This window comes from Myotis myotis, unplaced genomic scaffold (assembly GCF_014108235.1).
Source record: "Myotis myotis isolate mMyoMyo1 unplaced genomic scaffold, mMyoMyo1.p scaffold_m19_p_1, whole genome shotgun sequence".
Lineage (NCBI taxonomy): Eukaryota > Metazoa > Chordata > Mammalia > Chiroptera > Vespertilionidae > Myotis > Myotis myotis.
In genome coordinates, this window is record NW_023416313.1 from 204,584,012 (window position 1) to 204,610,184 (window position 26,173).

Consider the following 26,173-nt stretch of genomic DNA (forward strand, 5'->3'; position numbering starts at 1 on the left):
ACTTGTGCTTTTTAATTAACACATTCAATAACAAGACCTAGCAGTGGGTCTTATAACCACCATAATTTCAAAAGTATGGTAAGTGTTGGCAATATTTTGAGACTCCTCTTAACAACTCTAAAGTAATATGAAAAAAGACGTTACTTCTTTGGGTAATGAAATCACAGTAATACTACTGAGGATGGTTTCCTGCATGTATATGAAGGAAATGCTAAATTTCAGTTAATATTTTTCCTATCTACTCCCTGAATCCTTTCTTCAGGCCCCAGTTAACACTCTGCATTCCAAAAACTTGGATTAAAAAAACCCTGAATTTCCCTGTTTAGCAAAGAAAGCCCCTCATGATCTACTCTTGACAGGCTTTTCAGTCTAATCTTCACTTCTCCACACAACCCATGGCCAACCAGACCACATCTACATGCTCTTTTATGCCTCCTTATCTTTACACATCACTGTACCTCAGAATGACCTTTAGTCCATTCCTATCTTCTTTTTCTAACTATGTTCTTCATTCTCTTACCCAGACCAGGAGAGGTTCTTTATCCCTCAGCCTATTTAAATTTCCATATCTATAATAATAAAAGCGTAGTATGCTAATTAGACCGGACAGCTGAATGACCTTCCGGACAAAGCCGTAGCAGCGAGGGCTGAGGCAGAGGTGGTTAGGGTGATCAGGCAGGCAGGCAAACAGTTAGGGCTGATCAGGCAGGCAGGCAGAGTGGTTAGGGGTGATCAGGCAGGTAAACAAGCAGTTAGAGGCAATCAGGCAGGCAGAGTGGTTAGGAGCAGCAGGCAGGCAGGCAGAGTGGTTAGGGGCAGCAGGCAGGCAGATGATCAGTTAGGGGTGATCAGGCAGGCAGGCGAGTGGTTAGGGGTGATTAGGCAGGCAGCAGAGTGGTTAGGGGCGATCAGGCAGACAGAGTGGTTAGGGGCAATTAGGCAGGCAGGCAGGTGAGCAGTTAGGGGCCAGCAGTCCCGTATTGCGAGAGGTATGTCCGACTGCCGGTTTAGGCCTGATCCCACAGAGATCCCTGCGGGATCGGGCCTAAACCGGCAGTTGGACATCCCCCAAAGGGTCCCAGATTGTGAGAGGGTGCAGGCTGGGCTGAGGGACACTCCTCTCTCCCACCCCCCCATGCACGAATTTCATGCACCGGGCCTCTAGTTATATTATAATTGCCTGTTTTCTAACTAGTCTCTCTACTTTATAAGTTGACTTTTATGAGTAAGTACTTTGTTATGTTCATCTTTGTCAGTGTCAAGAATATACTACATGGTAGGCTCACATTCAAAAACATGCTTTGGAAAAATTGAAGAATTAAAATTGTATTTATTGCAAGCACTAACATCTTCCAATAAGTCTCTTCTCTTTTATTTGAATTGATGTTTTTCCCTCTTGCGGATTCCATTGTATTATCGTCAGAACTACTTTCAAACTAATTCTCTAATCATTTCTTATAGGTTAATTTTGTCTCTTTCCTGCCCTCCTCCACTCCTCCCTCACCTACCCACCCTGCTCTGGCAAACAGTATCTTACATACTTTCATACATTATGATAATGATTTTAACCATTTCAGATTAATAACACCTGGGGATCTGGTAAACCATGTTTATCCCCTGGTCCCACCCCCAAACTCTGAAGTACTAGTATTTACTAAAAAGCTGCGTAGGTGATGGTAATGTGAAGTCATGGTTGCAAATTAGTGGGAAAAAACCATTATATGATGGAAAAGTTAAGATAATCTTGAGACTTTCTGATGACAATAGGATAATATGAGGTCATTAGCATGAATAGAAGACATGGGAATGAAAAGACAAAGCATTTTGGTGAAGACAAACTTTTCACTTGATTTTTTATAGATAGAAAATCTTGATATTGATTGCATTTGTGTCTTAAAAACCCACACAATACCAAAGGTTACACATTGTGTAATTCCATTTATATAATAGTTTGAAATGATACAATTTTGGAATAGAGAACTGATTAACGAGAGCCTGGGGTTAGGTAAGCAGTATATTGTCACAAAAGAGCAACATGGGATCCCTGTAGTGAAGGAATTGTTCAGTATCCTGCCTGGCATTGGGCACATGAACTTGCACAATGATAAAATTGTACTGAGCTACATATACACAATTACAGATGAGTACAAGTAAAACTGGGGAAATTTAAGAAAAGAGTGTTAGGTGAAAGTAAATTGAATGAGGAGAAAATTTTTTTAAGGAAAAAACAAAAGCCAATTTAACATGAATGGCATTCACCTACTTCGGTTAGAGCCCAAGTGATGGAGAGCAAGCATCATGTGTGGAAAGTCTATTTCTCTTGAGCAGCTCTTTGGACCTCGTAAGAATGGAGATTGGTTTCTTTTCCTAATACAGTTCAGTGAAAGCATAAAGAGTACTGGAGTGTGAAACCTAAGCCCTGGGTTCAGATTTAAGCCTATTAAGCTCCGACCTTGGGCATGTCATAAAATGCTCTTTCTATAAATGGGGCTAATAGTAACCTCCTTCACGTGATTGCTGTGAAGAACAATGTGACTTGATTTGTGACTGGATGTACACATGCAAGTAACTGTTACAACTTTTCTCTAGAATTCATTTGTTCTATCCCTTTTGTGTTTTGATCCTCCCTCAAGCTCCGGGTACTCTGTTCTTTTCTGGGCATGTTCTCAGTCATCTCTCTGCTGCTTCTCCCTCAACATGTCTTCCCTGGCATAATTCCATGCTGAATCTCTACAATACAAATGTCAGGTGTGAGTGTGTGAACTCAGAGAGAACATCTGTGATGTGCTCTAACCCACTTGTCCTTTCTACTTCTGCAGGGGAAACCCAAGAAGAAGCTTATTGACAGGAAGAACACGGTAACTGATTTTTAAAAGCTGAGCAGTTTTTTCCATGTGCGTAGTATGTGACCATGCACAGACTAAATATGCATGATACTTCATAGAGCCATTTTCAGTTTGGCTCCGCTTGAGTAGTAACATGAAAATGTTTTCTATCAAAACGTTATTCTGTAGCAACATTTTACAATCGAAGTTTGGGATTTATGTGCTTACTTATAACTACAGGTATATCATTTCAACTGATAATAATAGTATTCTTCTTTGGCTATGTAAGAGAGACCAAAATATTAATGAAATTTCAAGACTGCCTATGTTAGATTCAAATAAGAGGTTACGTTTTGGCTTTGACATACCTGGGCATACAGCTCTGCACCTTATGGGACTGAGTAGAACTACTTCCAATTTGCCACGAAACTAAAAATATGCAAAATACCTGTGGCTGCTCACTTTGGCAGAGGAGAGAAAGAAAGGTCTTAGAGGAAGAGCTGAGATGGCCTTATCCAACTGAAGATTCCAACTACAACAAAACTCTTCAACCTAAACTCACACCCTCTGGTTTCAGACATTACATATATCCCCTTTGCTTTATGTATCTTTAAAAAGCAAAATGAGGACAATAAGAAACATTCTATATCAGCGGTCGCCAACCTTTCGGACCTCACGGACCACCAGTGGTCCACAGCCCACCCGTTGGCAACTGCTGTTCTTTATCTAGTTTTTGCTTCTACATTTAAGAATGAAGGTAAACTTGGTCTCTCACTCAAATCTTCTAAAGCATAAATCTAATTTTCCTTTAAAAAGAAGGAAAACTGCCTATCCAGCATGGCTCAGTGGTTAAGTGTTGACCTATGAACCGGGAGGTCATGGTTCGATTCCTGGTCAGGGCACATGCCTGGGTTTTGGGCTAGATCCCCAGTGTGGGGCGTACAGGAGGTAGCTGGTCAATGATTCTCTCTCATTATTGATGTTTCTATCTCTCTCTCCCTCTTTTTTCCTCTCTGAAATCAATAAAAAAATATATATATTTTTAAAGGAAAACTAATGACTGCCATTTAATTAAAGGAAAACAAGTCAAGTTTGTAGCTTATTTCCAAATGAAAGTCATATTTAGTGTTTAAGTTTTCTCCAGTTTTCAATCGAGGAATATGCTTCCTAGAGTATATGCTATCAATTTTGAAATTAGAAAAAACAAAACAAAAAAGATAAAATCTTAAACAAGAATATTTGAAAATCAGTGAGTTCTGTCTTTTGTTCATTTTTTGCCACTGTTTTTATATGGTTTGGCCATCAGTAGGGTTTTTTTATGTGGTATAGAGGCATAAGCAAATGAAAGATGGTGTGACAGACCATATGTTGTAGCATGAAACAAGTCCTAATATATCTAAAAGGATTAAAAGCATATAGAATATGTTCCTTGACCACATGGAGGTTAGAAATCAGTAAAATAGAAAAAAATCTCTAAATATTTAGGAATTAACATATTTCTAAATAATCCACAGGTAAAGGAAGAGATCAGGAAGGAAAATTTTTGAACTGAAGGGTAATAAAAATATAACATTAAAATCTGTGGGATCTAGTTAAGGAGTGTTTCTAAGGAAATTTATATCTTCAAGTGCTTATATTAGGAAACAATTAAATCACTGATCTAATATTCATTTTATGAAACTGGAAAAAGAAGAATAACCCAAAGTAAGTAGAAGAAAGGAAATAATAAAGGACAGATATAAAATTTTAAAAAATAAAGAAAATTAATAAAATCCAAAATTGGTCATTGATAGGATAGCAGAATTGATAAACCCTTATGTAGTCTGATCTATAAAAAAAACAGAGAACCCTAATTGCCAATATGAGATAGGAAAGACGGATATCACTATAGATTTTAAAGACATAAAAAAGATATTATTGCCCTGACTGGTTTGGCTCAGTGGATAGAGCGTCTGCCTGCAGACTCAAGGGTCCCAGGCTCGATTCCAGTCAAGGGCATGTACCTTGGTTGCGGGTGCATTCCCAGTAGGGGGTGTGCAGGAGGCAGCTGATCGATGTTTCTCTCATCGATGTTTCTAACTCTCTATTCCTCTCTCTTCCTCTCTATAAAAAAATCAATAAAAACAATAAAAATATTAAAAGAATGGTTTTAGGTGATATTCACGCTATTCCACTTTAAAAAAAGATATTATTAACAATCTTGTTGTACTACTTTGACAACTTACAAACAATGTCTGAATTTCTTATGGGAAGAGAACACTTAGTAAAACTGATATAAGCTAAAATACAAATTTTGAATATTTCTATACCTGTTAAAAATATTGAATCCTATCTAATAAAGAGGGAATATGCTAATTAGCCCTCATGCTGTTGCCATGCTGTTGCAAAGATGGCGGCGCCCACAGCCAATAAGGAAGGAATATGCTAATTGACTGCCCTGCCCTCAAAATGGCGACACCCAGTCCCCTCAGCCCCCCAGGCGCCCAGGGCTGGCCCGAGACTCAGGTAACCAGGGTCGCCAAGGCTTACGCTGCCGGCAGTGGCAGCGGCAGAGGTGTGATGGGGGCGTCGCCTTCCCCTGATCGCTGGGTCACCTCCTGCCCCTGAGTGCTCCCGGACTGTGAGAGGGGGCAGGCGGGGCTGAGAGACCCTCCTCCAGTACATGAATTTTCATGCACTGGGCCTCTAGTTTGTAACAAAAAACCTTCCTACAAAGAAAACTCCAGGCCCAGTGGTTTCACTAGTAAACTCTATCAAGCATTTGAGGAAGAATACGTCTTACACAAACTTTCAAAAATCTAGGAAGGGACACTTTCCAATTTATTGTATGATGCCAGCATAACTACTACACCAAAATCTGACAAAGACATTTAAGAAAAAGAAAAAATCACAAACAAATGTCTTAATGAATATAGATACAAATTTTCTTTTTTTTCTTTTTTAAATATATTTTATTGATTCAGAAGTAGAGAGAGATAGAAACATCAATGATGAGAGAGAGTCATTGATCAGCTGCTTCCTGCATGCCCCCTACTGGGTATCAAGACCACAACCCAGGCATGTGTCCTGATCAGGAATCAAACCATGACCTCCTGGGTCATAGGTTGACACTCAACCACTGAACCACAGCAGCTGGGCTAGATACAGAATTTCTTAAAAGAATATTAGCAAATAGAATCCCTTAGTATGTAAAAAGGATAATACATAGGACTAAAGTGAGATTTTTCCCAGTAATACAAAGTTGGTTTGATATTTGAAAATCAGTTAAGACCTGGCCAGGATGGCTCCTTTGGTTGGAGCATTGTCCCCATGTGCCAGGGTTGCAGGTTCCGTCCCTGTTCCGGCACATACAAGAATCAACCAATGGGTGCATAAATGAGTGGAACAACAAATCCCTGCTCTCTCTTTCCTTGCTCTCTTTAAAGTCAATAAAATAAAAAAATTAAAATAAAATTAGCCAATATAGTTCATATTAAATAAAAGGAATAACACCAGATGATCATTTTATTAGCTGCAAAAAAAAAGAGGAGAAGGCATCTGATAAAATTAACATTGTGAGAAAACTCTTAGCAAATTAGGAATAGAAGGGAACTTTTCAATCTGAAAAAACTATTTCTATCATCATACTGAATGGTGAAATATTGAAGACATACCCCCTATGATTAGCAATAAGGTAAGATGTCTGCTCTCACCACATATATTCCCTTTGTAGTAGAGGTCCTAAGCAGTACAGTAAAGCAAATAAAATAAAATAAAAGGCATATAAATTTGAAAGGAAGACGTTAAGTGTCTGTATTCTTGGTTAGTAGACATCAGGTTACTAGAAAATCCCAAAATATCTACAGAATACAAGAACATACAAATATATTTAGCAATATCTTGAGATACAAGATCAATATACTAAAACATTTTTAAATATAGTAGCAGGAAATACTTGGAAAGTGAAATTTAAAATTCTGTTTATAATAGCATTTGAAAATATAAAATTCTTAGGGGTAAATTCAACAAAATATGTTCAATACCTATACAGATAAAGCTGTTAAATATTACTGAAAGAGATTTAAAAAGATCTAAGTAAGTGGAAAGATATGTCATGTTCATGGATTAGAAGACATAATATTGTACACATCAATTCTCTTGATATGTACAACTGATACAAATTGATCTAAATATCCAGTGCAATATCAATTATTAATCTAGTAGATTTTGTGTAGAAATTGACCAAATTTTTTTATTTATATGGAAATGCAAAAGACTTAGAATATCCAAGGTAACCTAGGAAAAGATTTAGAGTACCTGACTTACAGAAATTCTATAATGCTATAGTAATCAAAACTGGGGGAAATCTATCACTGAAACAGAGGAAGAGCCTAGAAATAGACTCATATTTATAATGTAATCTAGTAGGGAAAGGAAACTTTAACAAATGGGGCTAGAACTGGATATCAATATTTTAAAAAATGAAACTCAACCCCTATCTCTCTAAAAAATTAGAGATGATTCATAGGCATAAACATAAAAGCTATTACTATAAAACTTCTTGAGGAAAATATCTTTGACTTTGGGTTTGGCAAAAGTTTTTAGCTATGACACAAAAAGCAAAAAGGAAAAAAGAGAAACATGTAAATTGGTGTCACTCCGCTATGCCCACCAGCCAGTCAGAGCGGTATGCAAATTAACCCAACAAAGATGCCAGTTAATTTGCATACACAGGCACGGAGTGAAGACTGGAGAGGCTTAGCCACAGCAGAGAAGCCAAGCCTCGCTGCAGCTGGACTAAAGGCCTGGGTCCCGGGTGCTGAAGGAAAACCAGTGCCAGCAGCCAGGGGGAGGAAGGCCTATTGCGCGAATCTTCGTGCAACGGGCTTCTAGTACCTCAATAAAACTCAGGGGAGGAGAGAGAATGACAACATCAAATGGTGAGGATGTGAAGCTAATAATGGAACTCTTATAAATTGTCATTGGCTGTAAAACTGGTACAAGCACTTCAGAAAGAGTCTGCCAGTTCATTAGAAAAGCCTAGAAAATTCCACTTGGAGATCTTTACCCTGGAGAAATGAAAAACACACACACACACACACACACACACACACACACAAAATGACATACACATATGTTTACAGCAGCTTCATAATATTCCCAAATTGGAAACAACCTAGGGATCTAACAACAGGAGAGCAGGTGAACTGTGGCTTATTCATACAATGGACTAATCCTAGGCAACATGGAGGGATCAGTACTGATACACACAACATCGATTAATCTCAAAAACATGCTGTATGAAAGGACACTTACACCAAAGAGTTCATGCTATATGATTTCATTTTTATGAAGTTCTACAACAGGCAACCTAAATAGGGGATGAAAAAATTTAGAATGGTGTTTTCCTTTGGGAGTGTGAGAAAGGGATTGATTGGGAAGGGGCATGAGTACCTTCTGAGGAGAGAGTAACATTAGAGTTTGGGTTATAGTATAACTGTAGGCATTTGTCAAACTCATCAAATGGAAATTTAATATTTGGATATTTAACTGTGTATAGTTTTTAGCTCACACACAAAAAAAACCCTCAAAAAATGCAAAACAATATTGAATTCTAGGTAATGATATGCATATTGAAGTCTTTAGGAGGGAAGTGCACAGATGTCTGTGTCCAGCTTTGAAATCCTTTAAAAATTACATGGGTTGATGGATGAAGAATGGAAGATTGGATGTACATGTGATGAAACAAATACAATAAAATATTCATTGTAGAAACAGCAGTAGGTAAATGGATATTCACTATACATTGCTTACACTTTTCTGTTCATTTAAGTATTTTCATAATAAATAGTTGGCAAAATAAAAGCGGCTAAAAGGTGTTATAGTTTAATTTATAGGGATTTCAATTGTTTATTAATTTGAAAAGTGTTATATGTCAGCTGTGCACTGGGCCGTCTGATAAGCACCACTGATCCAGTGCTCAAAACAAACATGTTCCTTGCCCTTCTGTTTATCAGATTCATATTTTCCCCAGCATTTCCTGCCTCCATCCCTTGTACTAGTTAGAATTTATCTATCTATTCTGCGTTTCTTAGAAGCTCATAGTTATTATTTTAAAATATCAGATTTGTTTTATTTTCTTTATTTACTTGGCTAAATGTCTGTTTTCACAAATATGTGTATGTGTATAAGTGGGAGGGCAGAGCAGTGTTCAGTTGGGACTCTCTCATTTTTTAAAAAATATATTTTATTGATTTTTTACAGAGAGGAAGGGAGAGGGATAGAGAGTTAGAAACATCGATCAGAGAAACATCGATCAGCTGCCTCCCGCACACCTCCCACCGGGGATGTGCCCGCAACCAAGGCACATGCCCTTGACTGGAACCGAACCTGAGACCCCTCAGTCCACAGGCCGATGTTCTATCCACTGAGCCAAACCGGTTAGGGCGGGACTCTCATTTTTAAAGTTCATTAATTTGCTTCCCGTTTATGCCTTTGGTGTCAGGACCTTCCCTGTTCTTGACTCAGTTTTCTCCTCTAAAGAGAAGACCTCCAAAAGATTTACTATTCTTTTCATCCATCCAAAAATCCCTCCAAGTCCTAAATAGACTAAAAGACACAGTCTTTCCATCGAACTCGGGGACTGGAGATGATTCTTTGACCTCAAAGAGAATCCACTTTGATTTCTAAAGGGTTGAAGAGGCCAAGTTCAAAGCTGCCTGCCTTCAGACACTAACATGGAGGCTTCTTTCTGGCCCAGTGACCAAGAACCCTCTTTCTCTTTGGTTATCTCTGCTGCCCTGTACTTTACCCAGTTCTTGTCTGGGTTGGATCTGATACCTGTCACTTCTTTCGTTTGTGACTTATTTTAATGCCTAATGTAGCTGCTGCCGTCTCCTTTCCGCATCCCTTTCCCATTCATGAGCTGATTGAATTTGGCCTTGTCCTACATCTGTGTCTGCACTTGGCTGTGCCTCTGACTAACTCCTGACCTGTACTCAACACCTGAAGAGCCCTGCCCCCTTGCCCCTCCTACTCCCATAACGAAGTAGGTTCTCAGGGAGGAGTTCCTCCTGTTGGAATACTTGAGGCTTGGAGTGTCCCAAGGTCCTGGTAACTTTTTACCAAGACCCTTCCCCTGTGAGTCTCAGCCAGCTCCGTGCTATCATATTCATGATTATCAGCCATTCCTCCCCTCATCTGACCTCCGCTATATTTGTTAAACATGGTATAGTCAAGACAATATTTGTATAATTCTAAGTTATAATGAATAACAATAAACTACAGCAGGAAGGCCGGGGAGGGTGGGAGGGCAGGAGGGGGGTGGGTAAGAGATCAACCAAAGGACTTGTATGCATGCATATAAGCATAACCAATGGACATAAGACACTGGGGGGTAGGGGAGGCCAGGGGATTGTCAAGGGCGGGGGAAAAAAAAGGAGACATATGTAATACTCTTTGTAATACTTTAAGCAATAAAACAATAAAATAAAATAAACATCTCTAGCCACCACCTAGTCTGAGAGTTAAAATGTTACCAGTATCTCCCGGTTGTTCTTAAGGCATAAAGTATTGGGTAGCACTTTCTGATCTCTGCAATAAATAGCCAGTATTACTGAATATCTAAAAACACTTAAACATTGTCTTCAGATATATATTGGTTCAGAATATTTAACAAATGCAGGCCATTATGGAAGTTTTAATGTAGATTTCAGCATTTCAATTCATCTGTCAAACCTTTTAGAATTCACTAGAGTTACTTACTGAGCATGCCCAGTCTATCACCATTACAGATTCCTGTCAAGCTTAGCCTTAGAATAAAGGAGAGAACTTTCTGAAGGCTTTTTCCCCCGTAGAGTAACTACTGATGGAGCACCGGAATTGAAGGTAGAGAGTATGAATTCAAAAGCCAGGCTGCATGCTGCTCTGTATGAGAGGAAGCTCCTGTCTTTGGAAGTGCGAAAACGTAGACGACGGAGTGGGAAAATAAGGACGAGGGCAAAATACCCAGGTACGTGCTGCTGAGCTTTCACCAAAGTCCAGTATCTGGCCCTGCCTGACTCCTTTAATCAGCTTCTTACTACTCCATGAATCAGAACCATCCCGATCACATATACTTACTGTTTTTGTATAGTCCTTTTTCTCTGAAACTGAATTTCAAAAGGATTGTAAGTTTTTAAACCTTCTATAACATTTGTATTGAACATGCGAAGCACATGCATTTTGGTTTTTGCTCGTATGTCAGCATCATATAATATCTGATACTTTAGAAATAGCATTAGCTTAAGTTTAATAGAAGCCTCAGCATTACTGTTCTGTTATTTCATGATTAAATATTAAGTCCAGTTTATCCATTGACATTGCTGAATGCTGTAAATATTTTAAACATGAACAGACAAAGTGGAACTTCTTTCTCTCCCAGATGCTCCTATATCCATTTTCCACTGACTAATGGACTGACTGACTTTCTTTCTTTCCCGATTTTCCTCATTTGGTGAGCAGCTGTGTTAGGCACATTAGTCACTGGGGTTTCATTGGTGAATATAAAAGATTTGGCCCTTGTTCTCATAGACCTTCAAGGCAATGAAGGAGAAGGGTAATGAATAAACAGGAGAGAAAGCTATTCCCTGCTCTTTGTACCTTCATGAAAGGTTCTCTTCAAAAACCTCTAACACACCCTAAGAGATTTCTAAGATGTTATTTTGCCTTAAGTTGTGAGAGAGCCATTGGTATTATGATGAGAAACATTAACTACTGAAAATCATTACTAGGTTTTTAGAATATATAAGATTGGAGAGTGAAGTGTGCATGCTATTAATGTGTTACTTGTGGTGTTGCTTAGTTATGGGTTTTTACTAAAAAGATAAAAGGAAGGTATTGGGAGAGAGGAAATTTTAATCCTTTTTTCAGCAACATTAGTGATTCTTCGCATTTAGTGATTACCCAACAAGCTGAAATGAATGTTAAAACTGAGACAGAGAGTGAAGAGGAGGAAGAAGTTGTATTAGAAAATGAAGATGAAGAACCAGAAGCTTCCCAGGAAGAGTTTGCAGGGTCCCTTGGAGAAAATCAAGCCAAATACACTGCCTCATTGAGCACAACAGTAGAAAATTCACCCAAAGAAAATGCCATGAAAGTTTCAGAATGGAGTAATAAAGGTGAACAGTGCTGCAAAACTGAGACTCAGGAACCAGAGCCTAAATTTAACCTGATGCAGATTCTGCAAGAGAATGGCAACCTCAGGTATGTACCCTTCGTAACTGTAACAGTAAAACGGATAACAGCTGACATTTGTGTACCAGGTACCGTGCTGGTGGCTTTCGAGCCATTTTCATCTCTTACAGTCGTCCTGTGAAGTCATGACTGTGATATGATATTATTATTATTATTATTGAAACTGAGTCTTAGAGAAGTGGCTTGTCCAAGATAGAAAGCTATGATACAAATCCAGGTTTCATTGGCTAGAAGAAAACGGAAGAGAACTAAGCCCTGGGGAAACCAATGTTTAATAGTAAAGAGACAAATAACAGCTAGAGAGTTAGGCAGTGAGCTGGAAGGGTGTAGGATGGTAAAAGCTATCAGAGCTGTAGAGTGCCTCAGACAGCCCAAGTCAAGATGGGAGTGAAAAGTGCCTACATTTATGTCCAGGGATGGAGATAGTGGATAGAAGAGAAATTGTGATTTAAGGAAATTAAAAAGCAAGTGTGAACTAACTTTTTCAGAAGATTTGGCAATGAAAGGAAGGTGGGGATGCATGGGAGAGAGCAAACTAAGGGAAGGATTTTATGGGTAGAGGATTAGGGATGCAGAAGTGGCTATATTGATAGAGAAGGGTCCTAAAGGAAGGTGGCAGAGGCTAGTGGAGGGGTTTCTCTTCCTGTAAGTCAGAATGAAAGCACTATGGGATGAATGCAGTGACTAGAAGTTAAAGGGGAAGGAAGTTTAGGTATGTATGCATGCCAGCCTTTATTTTCTAAGTTAGTGGTCAATTCTTATACTGCAGGGGTGGAGAGCAATATTGGGGTTTGGGAAATGGGGGGATAGAGTTAAGGTTTGAAGAGTGAGAATAGTTTCATTAGTAAAGAGCACACTGAATTCGGTTAGGAGACCTGGGCTCTGGCCTTAGTGCTTAGCAGCTAGCGGTGTGATCATGGGCCGTCAGAGCTTCTCCACGCCTGTTTCCTTTTCTATTAGGCCAGAGAATGCGGTTAGACAGGTGTTTTTCAAGCTGTGTTTTCTGGAGGGGGAAGATTGAAATTGAACTTTTCAAAACCACCGGACTATGTTCTAAGGTCCTTTCCAGCAATAACATTCTACTTAGCTGTTATGGATATAATTATTTCTTCATAAATCTTATGGATCTCACTTTCAGCCGGTAAACTTGTAATTGCAGTATGCGTTCATATAAATTAGTGGTTTTCAGACTATTTTCTGGAATTGCCCATCATTCTATGGGGCATCGGAGTGGCTACTGGGAATCTGGGTGAGGTCCATGGCAAGGATTCAAGACTCCATGCCCCAGCCCCCTAGTTATAGGTATATTTTTAATTTGATAAGACTTCCATATCTTGATAGCACTTCCTATGTTGTTAGTTTTTTTGTTTTGTTTTTTTAATCCTTACCCAAGGAGTGAGGATTCTCTTCCCCTCCCCCGTCACCCTTCCCCCCCCCTCCTGATTTTTAGAGAGAGGGTGGAAGGGAGGGGAGAGGGGGGAGGACAGAGAGAGAGAAATATCGATTGGATGCCTCCCACTGGAGCACCAGCAGGGCCGGGGATTGAACCTGCAACTGAGGTACATGCCCTTGACCGGAAATTTGAACCCATGACCCTTCAGTCCACAGGCTGATGCTCCAACGATTGAGCAAAACTAGCCAGAACTATTTTTTATACTGAGGATCCACATAGGCTTTTGTTTTTTGTTTCTTTGGTGTAAATCATAGTGGTTTTCATTCTTTTCTCTTTTTGTTTTTGTTTGTTTGTTTGTTTGTTTGTTTCAAATGATTAGCTAACAAATGTATCTAATACCTTAGGGGCAAACTCAGGATTAACATCCTTCGGAACTGTTAACAAGGGCAGAAAACTTAGTACTTGTTTATTTGATTTTCGACAATGATTTACAACAAAATAACAATTGAAATCTTCTAAGCAATAATTCCCTTATCCAAAGACCTTCATGTTTTAACATTAAAAGACTAATCAATAAAACTGGGTATTCTGCTAAATTTAGAGGTGTCTGACACATGCTATTTCTAGTTCATTCTATTGCAGGTGAATTCGTTGACCAAAATTGATTTACTTTGATTTGAAAGGAATTTGTTGTGGAGGTAAAGCTATGGGAATGGTTGAGGGGAAAGTGACATATGGTCCCCAGGTGAACAAGAATATAATTATTGCCCTTGTTGAGAAACACTTGAAAATACAAATTTATTTTTTTCAATGTCATATTATACTCCCATAGACTATCCCTATTAATAACAAAGAGGTAGCCTTTCTTATATTTCATGCTCTGAAGATCTTATGTATTAAACTCTCCAAAGCAAATCTGCTCCTCAACCTACTCCCTGCCCCTCCAGTCCCTCCAACACACACATGGAAGCTAGACCTGCACCCCCTTGGGATTTCCAGTTCACTCTGGACGAGCCCCTCATCCCAACCTTGGAGGAACAGTGAGTAGAAAGCACTCAGTGATGGCATATGTGAGGATTGTAAACAAAGTTTGTGTTGGGCCCAATCTTCGCTGATGTAATTTGGCCAGAGCGTCAGAAGGCCGATCAGCTGAAGTAACCAACATCTCCCCTGAAAGAAAACAGAGCTGCTGCACTTAGCCGCCGAAGTGAAAAGCATGTGTCTCTGGTTCCTCCGGCTGCCACACTGTCCTCAGCAGATTTCCTGGTCTCCTACCGAGACCACCAGTCAGCAGTCAGGTGGGCTCTCGGCGATGTCGACCGAGGAGCTGTGTACTGTGTGCGAGGATTTCTTTCCCACTGAACATCTGGGCTTGTCCTAGCCTGTCTGTGCCAAACTCCGTTGGCCCTCATCATTTGTTCTGGGCCTCTGCCACTCTCGTCTCGTAGTTGAGAAAAGCATGACCTTAAAATCTGGTCTCAAAAGTTCCTTTGTAGGATTTATCTATTTCCTGCTCTGGAGGCTTTTGCACACCAGAAATATTAGTTGCCATAACAAAAGCCATACTTTTGCACTAACTGATAAGTATGTTCTTCTGAGCCTCCAAGGCAGAAAAACTTTTCTACATGAATACAAAGACTCTTGTGAAGATTCACTATTTTTCCTGTCCGTTCCCCAAGGAAGTTGTTTAAAAAGTTCAAAGATACATACGTGTGTGTAGGAAACCTGACCTTTCTATTATTGTTTGAGTTTCCCTTGTGGAAATAATGAGAAAATAAATAGGACTCTCCATTTCTAATTCTTTTAAAAGAAAAAATCTCATGTACTGTTCTAGAAGGAATCTTTATCCAGTGACTATATGGTTCATGGGCTTTATTTTTCTTAGCCATCCTACTAGAAGGATCCTCAAAGCCACTTTGAGAGAGGCAAGTACACGTTTGCTAGGCTTGCCATTCTGCCTCATAACGGTATGCTGTTTTGGATTTCTATAGCAAAGTGCAGGCCCGAATAGCATTCTCTGCCTATCTCCAGCATGTCCAAATCCGCCTGATGAAAGACAGCGGAGGTCAAACGTTCAGTGCCAGTTGGGCTGCCAAAGAAGATGAACAGATGGTGAGGCTCTTCGGTTGGAACTTTTTACTTTCCCTTTTCCTTTTCTTTCTCTCTCCCCTCCCCCCCCCCCTTTTTTTTTTTTTTCTGTTAGGGTGAAGAGCAATATATTCTTTTGGTCAATGAATTATTTCAGATCTGGTGTATAGATTTCTCTTACTTTAATGTGAAGTAAGTCTTTGTTCTGGGGCCATATTCATCATACTTAGGGGTTGAGGGCATCAGTTTATTTCATTTCGAAATGGAAATTGACTGCTGAGTAGATGTCAGGTCCTGTGCAAAGCCCTTGAAAAGAATAACAATTAGAATCTTTTCTCAAGGAAGTTTATGTTTTATTAACTCTTTGAGGGAGTCTCTATCCTCCCATTTTATAGATGAGGAAACAAAGACCTAGAGACGGGAGGTAACTTGCCTGTTGCCTGTCCCACAGCTTGTATGTGGTAAACTGGAACTGGAACCCGGATGTTATCATTGTACACTATTTGCTCTTCCATTGTTTCCATGAGTCATAAGGCATTTATTTTTCTGTCCTCAGGTGTCAAGTTAGCTCTTTGAAAGTTAACGCTTTATCATAGGCCTTCTGAGATTATAAACTCCATTTTAACATTTCTTCTTTACTGGTTGTACCTTTATAAAATTCTTAGATTACTGGAAACAAACTTATGTAATAATTTTTACTGTGTATCAGTCATTTGAACATGCCTAGAATTTAATATTCTAGCAAGGTTTTTCCTTTTGGATCAGAATGAACTTAAGTTTCTTTGGCAAAGTCAGTGTTTATGGAAGAAGCTACAGCCCTTCCGTAGCCATTTTAACCACAGGGATCTGTCAACAAAAAAGAGAGGGACCTTTAAGTCTTAGAAAGTTGCATCCTTTGTCCAGCTCACTTGTGTCCCTACTGTAATTTCCAGTTCTCCACATTCAAGAGGCATACAGTATGCCCAGCTTATTATAAAAACATGATGGCTGTCTCAGAAAACAACTTGTGAATTTAAAGTAGCCACTGCAACCCAGAGATAAAACCCTGTGTGTTGTGAATAATCTCTCAGCCATCAATGGAAAATGTTAGCTCTGCTCTTTCCAAGTGGAAAATTGAAACTGCCTTTTTGAGAGTCAGTTTGTCTGCTCCACTGTGAAAAAATAATGTTTTAATATAACAGCTTAAACCACCCTATAGTACAGGGAGCAGAGTAGAGCTATGAAATCCAACCCTCTAGTTATGAGGCTATTTCTTTATACTGGAATAAATTGGCATCAAAGGACAATGAACCAAAATCAAATAGAAAAAAAACAAAACCAGGAAGGAAGAAAAAATAGCTCAGAAGAGAATAACCACTCAACTGTTGGCTTGGAATTCACACAGGATTTCTATTTAGGATCGTCACTGCAAAATTTAATACCAGTTCTGTGCATTTATTTTTAAAAATATATCTAGGAAGCAAACCCTGACCCCTGCCCTGAGGATTGTGCGGTGGTCTTGTTTATGAAGAAGGTAGTTATAGAATTGTCTCTCTGGTCCAGGTTAGGGTTAGAGGTTCTTTATCACATAACTCACAGAAGGCACATCAGTATACGGTTCCAACATCTGTCATTTAAGGCAATTTTATTGTGTTTGGCAGAGGAGGGGAGGAACAGCAATCTTTAAGGCGTGTGGCCTTGCAAATCTTTCTTTGCAGCGTCTATGATGTTATGAATGATCTGATTGGTGTGTATTCAGATTTCAGAATCCTTTCTTCCATTCAAGTGAGATGCATTCTTTCTTCCCCTGAATGACCCTCCACTGAGCCCTGCTTGCCAGTCCATAATTCTAAAGACTCCCTTATCCTTGGGACAGAAAAAAACACATCACCTTTCAAGCCTAGTAAGAGTTCTTTCTTTCCCTCTGTTCTCTTTCCGTCTGTTCCTCTTTCTCTACTGAAAGTGTGATTTTGATATTATCTCATACTGTTTCCATCTAAGGCCATGTCTTGGTCATGGTTCTTTCCATCTCTAGCCTCTTGGAAGCTCTGGGCATGGGACTCTTTCCTCCCTCAACGTCCATGACACTATTTTCTCTTGGGTTTCTTTCGACATTTATGATGTTTCTACCATGGGGCTGTGTGTGTGATCTGGGTAGTTTTTGTTTTGTTTTTCTGATTCTCCCCTCCCCCCCCACTTATCTCTAAGCATGACTATTTCTGTATTCTTCCTCTACCTTCTCACCTTTGATATTTTCATCTGCTCTCATGGTTTTGTTTCCACAACTTATCTTTGAATGCCACTTTCCCTAAATAGCTTTCTCTGATCACCCTATTAGAAGTGAAATCTGCACTTTAAATGGTTATAACACTATTTGTATATGAATTATGGTAGTTTTACAGCTATTGCTTTATTGCACAATTATCGATTTTGATTTTCCAATTGCCAGCTTATTAAGAGAAGAGAATGCATTTCCTTTGTTTTATGTCTTTCTGTATCCTTCCTACACCTAACATGTTTGCTCTAGGTCTTATTTGTTGAAATGTATAGTTTGCTTTTTTCCACTTCTCTGTTGTATAATCCCTTGATAGCTTGTTTTCTATTGCTTAGCACAATCCCTGCTTTCCCTCCACAATGACTCTTAATTCATAGGAGCTAGTGGTTCGTTTCCTCAAGCGAGCATCAGGTAACCTCCAGCACTCACTGAGGATGGTGTTACCCAGCCGACGATTGGCACTTCTGGAACGCAGGAGAATCCTGGCCCATCAGCTGGGTGACTTTATCATTGTGTACAACAAGGTAGGTGGTTTGTCTGTTAGTCTTTGCTTTAGATTGCCGCGCGCTGTCAGAAACAGTCTAGAAGCCTCTGTCCCACTGGGTGGCGAAGTCCTTCTCTTCTCTAGCCTCATTTTCCCGTGTGTGACTGTTACAGGGAGCAGGACCTCGTTCCTTAACCCAGTTGGGCGGAAAGGCTACTAATTTATTACTTCTGAGGGCCCCAGTGGCCATAGGTAACGCTTATCACAAGGCATATTCCTTTCGAGCACTGTTGTACCTGAGATGACTCCTGGGCTGTGTGAATTTGCATTGTCCGATGGTGCCTGTAGACAGTGGTGAATTGACTATTTGAGAGCTAATTTGAACTGTATATTTAGTATAATATTTAGTATAATTACAGTCTTCTTTCCTGAGAGAGTTATACTTTGTTCCCTAGAACATTTAACCAGTGGCATCATTTTACAGTGAAGCCCAGGAAATACATTATTTGGTTAGATTACTTTGGAAAGCATCTTTTATCCAAGGGTCTCAGAATGCTTTAGAAATATATTTTTTTGCTTATAAAACATATGGTCATTTTACAAAAGGAAAAGCTGAGGCCTGAAAAACTAAATGGCTTTTTAAAAGATGCGTGGAGTGATTGGTGGAGTTAACATAACTGAATCCATAGCCCACGATTTTTTCCAGATCTGTTCAGAATTTTGGTATGTCTTGTATAAATGAAGGATTTATTCAGTTTGGGTGCTGGTTGGTATAGGAGTATCTTCCAAGACCTATCTTTTTTCTCCCTAATTGTAACAAAATGCAGTCTCTGTTGTCATGTTGTTGAAGCTGTAAGTATGGCCATAGACATTAGTAAAATCCTATTAAAAGCCCTTTTCTCAGTGGGCTCTGTGAATAGAAATGTTTCATGAAATAATGGCAGAAAGCAATGTATCATATCGATGGGTGGCAGAAGTCCATAGAGGAATTAAATGTCTTTACTAAGCTGTGAAACCAGATGATGAAATGTGCATTTATCGGAAGTCGGTTTTATCTTGTTGTTTTTCTGTGGGGGTTGGGGACTGGGTAGGAAACAGATCAGATGGCTGAAAAGAAATCGAAGAAGAAACTTGAGGAGGAAGAGGAAGATGGGGTGAATGCGGAAAATTTTCAGGAGTTCATTAAACAAGCAAGGTAGAAGACATTTTTGAAGAATTAAAACTCTTGTTCCATCTTCCATATGCCCCATTGAATTCCCAATATTCCCTTGTTCCTAACATATGGATGTGAGTAAAATCACTCTTAGAAGGAAAAAAAGAGTTTCTTAGACTTGGCCTCTCCATATCTCAGCCAGTTATGTTGCTGTTGTCATGGTTTAGTTTATCATAACACTGCTGCTGGTTATCTGGGCTGTATTTCTAGACAGCCTTCAAAGTACACATCACTCAAAGTGCTGAGAGAGCCCTTTGGAAAATTGAAGTTAGAGGCTTCTAGTGTTTACTGGATCTGAATTTATCCCTGGCCTACTGATGCAGAGAGATGACCAAATTTTGCCTACATTGAGTGGGTTAAGGAATTGGCAATTTCTCAGTACTGTGAGGGTTACGCCTAATTTATATAAAATAGAACAAGCCCTTCATGCTTAGGGTTAGTCTTTAGGGATTGAAAATTTTAGCATTTGGCTCTCTATCTTGATATAAATTAGCAGGCCATTTTGTCCATTTACAGTGTGTTTCCAAAGGAGGAGGTAGCAAAGGTATTTATATTATGTATGATTTGTACTTAAAGGCCTTTGTCTAAAACAAAACAGACTTCTACACAACCACTTAAATAAAAGATAAAACATCTGTATAACTCCATTAATTAGTTTCAACCATCAAAGTCACAGTGGAGAGAAAAGCAGTAGAAAAATCAACTCTCGGTTGATTTGTGAAGTTAAATCAGGTTGTGGTTTATCAGTCACCAGCATGGTATGATCTGTGTTTAATGCCTGTGTAGACCTAATCATAGCCTCGATATCATGTGCTTAAACATACAGCAAACACATCATTTTTTAGGAGTTCATAATCCTGTAGTTATTTTGTTGACATTCTTGGGTCTTGAGTAATATGATTGATAAAGCAGGTATAGAAACAAAGCAAGAAACAGTTTGTCACATCAACATTATAAAAATAGAAAAGAAACAAACACTAGATTATGTTCACAAAATGTTTCTTTTAAAATAAAAAGATTAATTTCTAGTTCCTCCTAGAGATCTTAAAAATCCCTAAAATATAAAAAAGAAAAGAAAAAACAACTTTTAAAGAAGTGATGTATATTCCACTACTTGACCTAACTTGGGAGTCAAAATGGGTTATATATACTATTAGCTGGGATATAGATTTGGAGGTAAAGTATATTTACCACTGATTGTGGACTAAATGCTGATTGTGGGAATAGGTGCTAGTGTCAGTTCCTTTATTACGCTTGGGTGGTACATGGATGCCTTTGTCAGGGTTGTTGAATTCAAACACCTGCAGGAGTCAGGCGGGGAAACATAAATTGGGAAGTGGGCAGAGGCTAAGATAAGCGGTATAAAGCAAGCCTGTATTCTGACCAACCTTAACCGTTCCCTGTCAGTAACCTGTGAAGGCCAAATAAAACACTGACAGGCAGAGGCAGCCTACGCCCTAGGTCTTTGGTAGTTACTTAAGCGTTTATCTTGTGCCACTTCAGAGACCTTAGGGTTCACCCTGAAATGCATAGACGCCATTTCCTAGGTTGTCATTACAGTGTGTGCTAAAGACGGGATATAGGTTCTTTGTGAGAATGCAGGAATATTTTGCTCATTTGAAGGCTTCTTATCTGGAACATAGCCAGGCTCCAGGGGAAAAATGCAAAAAAGCCATTGAGAGGCTGCTGTAGATGTTCCAGAATCCATGTATAACACATGGACTGGAAGAATCATAAGGGCTTTCATCTATTTCCTTATACTTTTATTTTGTGGGTATTCACAAGGTGCATATAATTTCAATATTTGAAGTGACCTAGAGAACATCTAGTTCGTCCTCCTTCATTGTATAGATGGTCAGGAACTCTTCCATGGTTACAGTGGCGGGTCTCCTTTGTGCTGACATAGACCAATGTCAGTGGCTCTTTTAGTGAGTATACCTCAATTATCCAGAAGTGAGGTGGGCAGACCGTAAAGGGCCAGAGAAGAAATACTTCAGATTTGGAGGGCTGCATGGAGTCTTTATAAAGCATGTTCTTTAAAAATATAAAAACCATGCTTAATTGGGAGCCATACAGAAACAGGCTGCTGGTCAGGTGGATCCCTGATCTGGAACAGTCTATAGTTGGTAGATCCCTGATCCAGAACATGGCTGTCCAATAGAACTTTCTGTGTTGTAGTTACTTGAAATATGGCTAGTGTAACTAAGGAAAAGAATCTTTAAATTTATTCATTTTAACTCTTTAAATTTAAATAATCACTTATAAGGTAGTGGCTACCATATTGGACAATGCAGATCTAGAAAATTCACTGTGGAAGGAATAAAGCTTGAAATTTTTAGATTGCTTTACTTATATTGTATTTAACCATCTATTAGTCAGGAGTGTTCAGCTTGTCTTTTCATTTTCCCATTCTCCAGCTTACTCCATTTTTATAATAAAATCTGGTGGGAAGATTTTCCAGAACAGCTTCCAGTTCTGACCATCCTTTCTTTCCTCATTGCAGTGAGGCTGAACTGGAGGAGGTGTTGACTTTTTATACCCAAAAAAATAAGTCTGCAAGCGTCTTCCTGGGGACTCACTCCAAAGGCTCTAAAAACAGCAACAGTTATTCTGATAGCGGAGCAAAGGGCGGTAAGTATGTTGGTTAATTCATGAAAAATAAGAAGAACAAGTGGAAAAATAAGAGATCTGCAAAGGAGAGCCAAGAATAATGTGCTGTCTAAGCAATGGTAGACGCCACGGTGGTGACATGTTACAGTGCCAGATGGGGGAGATGGAGGCATTACATTACATTTTTGTGCTAAAGGCAGAAGAGGGACAGGAACTGTTTTTTTTATGATAATTGACAGCAGAGAGCTTTTCAAGACAAATTAGTAGCCAACATTTAGTGAGAGATCCTATTAATCTGCTGGACATGATCTTTTTTTACTTCCAAAAATCATATGGAGTAGGTGCTATTTTAAAACTTCTTTACAGATGAGAAAACGGAAGCCAAAAGAGACTGAGTAACTTGCTCAAGGATGTCCATCGCCTTGCTGTGGGGCAGGAGTTTGAGCCTTTGCCTGCCTGACTCAAAGCATGTGCTGCTCTTAATCTGTTTCTCTGCTTCTCCTAATGATACCTCATTTTTGTTAGATTTTTGGCTTCCTCTAGCACAGCGGTTCTCAACCTGTGGGTCGCGACCCCTTTGGCCGTCAACGACCCTTTCATAGGGGTCGCCTAAGACCATCCTGCATATCAGACATTTACATTACGATTCATAACAGTAGCAACAGTACAGTTATGAAGTAGCAACGAAAATAATTTTATGGTTGGGTCATAACATGAGGAACTGTATTTAAAGGGCCAGAAGGTTGAGAACCACTGCTCTAGCTCATCACCATTGGCATTAGGGGTAGGAGAATTCTTTGTTGTGTAGGACTGTTCCATACCTAGTGGGATGTTTAATATCCTTAATTCCATTCACTAAATTCCATTAAATTTTTTCAGTCATTGTAGTAACCCAGAATGTTTCCACATGTTTCTAAAAGTTTTCAATGTTAGCGAACTCCATGATTGGGGATTTTGGAATTGATGTGGACCAAAGTATCTAGGTCACGTCACATGATAAAAAAAAGTAGCAGTGATATTCTGTTATAAACAGAACTCTGTGCTTTAAATGTAAGATTCATTTAAAATTTAGATGAAAAGAAAAATAAAAAAAAATAAAATTTAGATGAAAGTGTAAGATATAGTACTCAATAAACTAATTTTGTCAAGGAGTTAAAATGGCAGATTCAAAGGTGGAGTTTTTTCCTGTTCTTTAGGCTACGGTAGTCTAATATGGCAATGGCCAGGATAATTGGCCGTTTAAAATGTGAGTTTGTTTTCCCCAGAAAAGCAGTGTTACTGTTTTAAAAAAATTTTAGGTTCTGAGGCTAGTCCATAAAAGCCTATTTAGCTCACTGTATCACTGAATTATTCTATTATTAGACATTCTTCTGAGTTCAGTTCTCTTCTTGAGCTTTCTTAACTTACCTAAGTCCTGAAGCTAGTTTATTCATCTGTTCATTCACTCCTAAATATTTTTATTGAGCAGCTATTATGTGTCAGACATTGTGATAGTTGTAGGTATGCAATGACCAGAACTGTCATAGTCCTTCACTTTATGTAACATTTATTGTCTTTGAAGTTGGAGGAATATAAACAGGAAGAAGGTTGGTGGAAGTGTTGGGGAAGGGAGGCTCGGAAGTTCTCATATTGAGGTTGGGGTAGAGAAAAGTGTGTTAACCCAAGTAGGTGAGGGCCTAGATTGCAATTCAGAATATAACTTCTCCCCTGGCAGTAATAGGGAAACCCTAACAAAATGTGCTGGCAGCATTATACCTATTTGTATAAATGGGTCCTTGGGAATTCTGGAGTTTGTGTGTTAAGGACTACCTTTATATAAGATCATCTATACCTGTCTATACCTATCAAGAGTAATCAGAGGATGCCCTAGCCGGTTCGGTTCAGTGGTTAGAGAGTGTTGGCTCATGGACTGAAGGGTGGCTAGTCGATATTCTGGTCAAGGTCTCATAGCTCGGTCAGGGCACATAATCGGAGGGGGAAATCTTGGGTGAGGATTAGCAAAAAAAAAAAAAAAGAAGAAGAACCACCACCACCACCAGAGGGGCAAAAGGAAGGCCTCAACCAAGGAAACAGCATTATGACATTTGCTAATTTCTGGACTCATTTCAAACATGAGCACACAAATGTGTGATAGTATGACCATGGCTGATGGAGAGGAGAATTCATATGTCCTAATTCTTTCATTCTGAAAGATGATCTGTAAAATGACCTTTCTTAAGTTTTTCTATGAGCCTAGCCCTTGAGAAAGATTATGGAATATTCCCCTAAGTATACGAATAGTTCTGGCTGTCCTTTTTCAGAATTCTGTGGCAGAAAAAAACCCAAACTAATTTGAGTGGAAATTTATTTTATTAGAGTTTTTATTTTGTTGTTGAATATACTGATCAACCTATCTCAAGTAAACTCACTTAGCTCATTGAAGTAAAGCCGAGGAGTTTAAGATACAGAGCTATTGGAATATCTAGGTGTCCGGCCAGCAAATATCGGGGCTGTTCTTTCTGTCTCTTGGTGGTTGCCCTGCTCCATACAAATTATGACCTCTTTGTTCCAGAGGGTACCACTGGCCTGCTTGGTCTCTTGTTCCTGTAGTCTGAGTTCTTGGCAGAGGCATCTGACTGTCCTTATTTTCTTTTCCAAGCATGTCCTAGCTTTCTGGCAATCCATGGATGGCTGTCTGGGATTTAAATGTCTTTCCCTGGTTCCATTAGCAGGAGCTGGGCTTGGGGGTCATTGGGAATCATTTGGTTGGTTGCCCACTCTAAAGAGAAGTGGGTCTGGCCATCCTTGGAAAAGTGTGGTTGAGATAGGATTGGTTCCTAGGGTTGGTTTATAGTTGTTTTATATTGTTGTAAACAAAATTGTATGTACTGACGCCCTAGGAGAGCAGTATTTTGGTCAGCATTTATCTTTTATTTCAGATCATCCTGAGACAATGGAAGACGTGAAAATAAAGCAGCCCAAACAGCAACAGGCAACAGAAATTCACTCTGATAAATTATCTCGTGAGTGACTTCAGACTACATAGACTTGCTGCTCACTGATAGATCCATAAAAGGGAAAAAGTCCTCAGATATTAAATGATTTGAGAGCAGGAGACATTACCCCAAGGAAGTTCCTTTTCTTTGTTGTTCTTTCCCTCAGAATTTCCTCCATAATCTACTGAGAACCTGTTTTCCTTCCAAGGAATTTCTCACTTTAGTGTTTAGAAATTCTGAGCACTTTTCTAGAAGGTTGAAAAGCGGAAGAAAGGTGTTAGCTGTCACTACCAGAAACTTTGTCTGATGCCCTAACATTTGTAAAACTTCTGCGCTGGTTAATGGAGCTAGTCCCAACTCCAGCTTTGAGAAAGAACTGAAAGCAAACTCTTTCTGTTGCCAGGTTATCTCCGCAGGCAAAACTTATTAAATTCATGATGAGTACTCACTAAAGTCGGTATTTTTCATGATTTCTGTTTCATGATAAGATTATGTTGATGCTTAAATATGTTTACTTCATGCTTTATTGTGATTATATGCCAGTTTTTCTTAAAATGATCTATTTTTGTTTTGTCTTGTTTTTGTTTTAATAGGACTTACCACTTCAGCAGAAAAAGAGACTAAATTAGTCTTTGCCAATCCTTCCGCTGCTTCTTTTTCTGGTCCTGCTGCTAATCTTCTGCAGAAAGTTCCCAACACCCATTTGTCATCTATTATTACAACCTCTGACCTTGCACCAGGACCTGGTCACCAAGCTTCTTTATCTCAGATTCCTCCAGCCATCCCCAGCATGCCTCACCAGCCAACAGTGTTGCTGAACACAGTCCCTGACAGTGCTTCTCCCTCCATTCATCCTGGGACACAGAACGTACTAAGCCCCGCTGGCCAGCCACGCTGTCGATCAGGCAGTTACACCATTGGCCCCTTTTCCTCTTTCCAGAGTGCTGCACACATCTATAGCCAGAAACTGTCTCGTCCCTCTTCAGCAAAGGCAGGTGAGTGGGAAACTGAAAGGCAGCCTGCAGTGTCAGCTCCTCCCAGCCCCAGTAAGAAGAGAATGTCGTCTTTTCCCTTTGCCTTTTTGTTGTTGTTGAAAGGTAAAGGACGTGCTGTATTGT

At 39.3% G+C, this 26,173-nt stretch overlaps 1 protein-coding gene across 12 annotated transcripts in view; it reads left to right on the forward strand.

Moving 5' to 3' along the window:
• The window catches only part of TTLL5 (tubulin tyrosine ligase like 5), a 268,899-nt gene that overhangs the window by 88,575 nt on the left and 154,151 nt on the right, over window positions 1-26,173 (forward strand). For all 12 annotated transcript variants that reach the window (XM_036313636.1, XM_036313719.1, XM_036313619.1 and 9 more), the window contains 9 exons: window positions 2,820-2,858; window positions 10,661-10,815; window positions 11,741-12,047; window positions 15,423-15,543; window positions 18,151-18,297; window positions 19,349-19,452; window positions 21,974-22,101; window positions 24,999-25,082; window positions 25,649-26,050. In XM_036313636.1, the coding sequence (XP_036169529.1) occupies window positions 2,820-2,858; window positions 10,661-10,815; window positions 11,741-12,047; window positions 15,423-15,543; window positions 18,151-18,297; window positions 19,349-19,452; window positions 21,974-22,101; window positions 24,999-25,082; window positions 25,649-26,050 (1,487 nt within the window). The remainder of the gene's footprint in view (window positions 1-2,819; window positions 2,859-10,660; window positions 10,816-11,740; window positions 12,048-15,422; window positions 15,544-18,150; window positions 18,298-19,348; window positions 19,453-21,973; window positions 22,102-24,998; window positions 25,083-25,648; window positions 26,051-26,173) is intronic.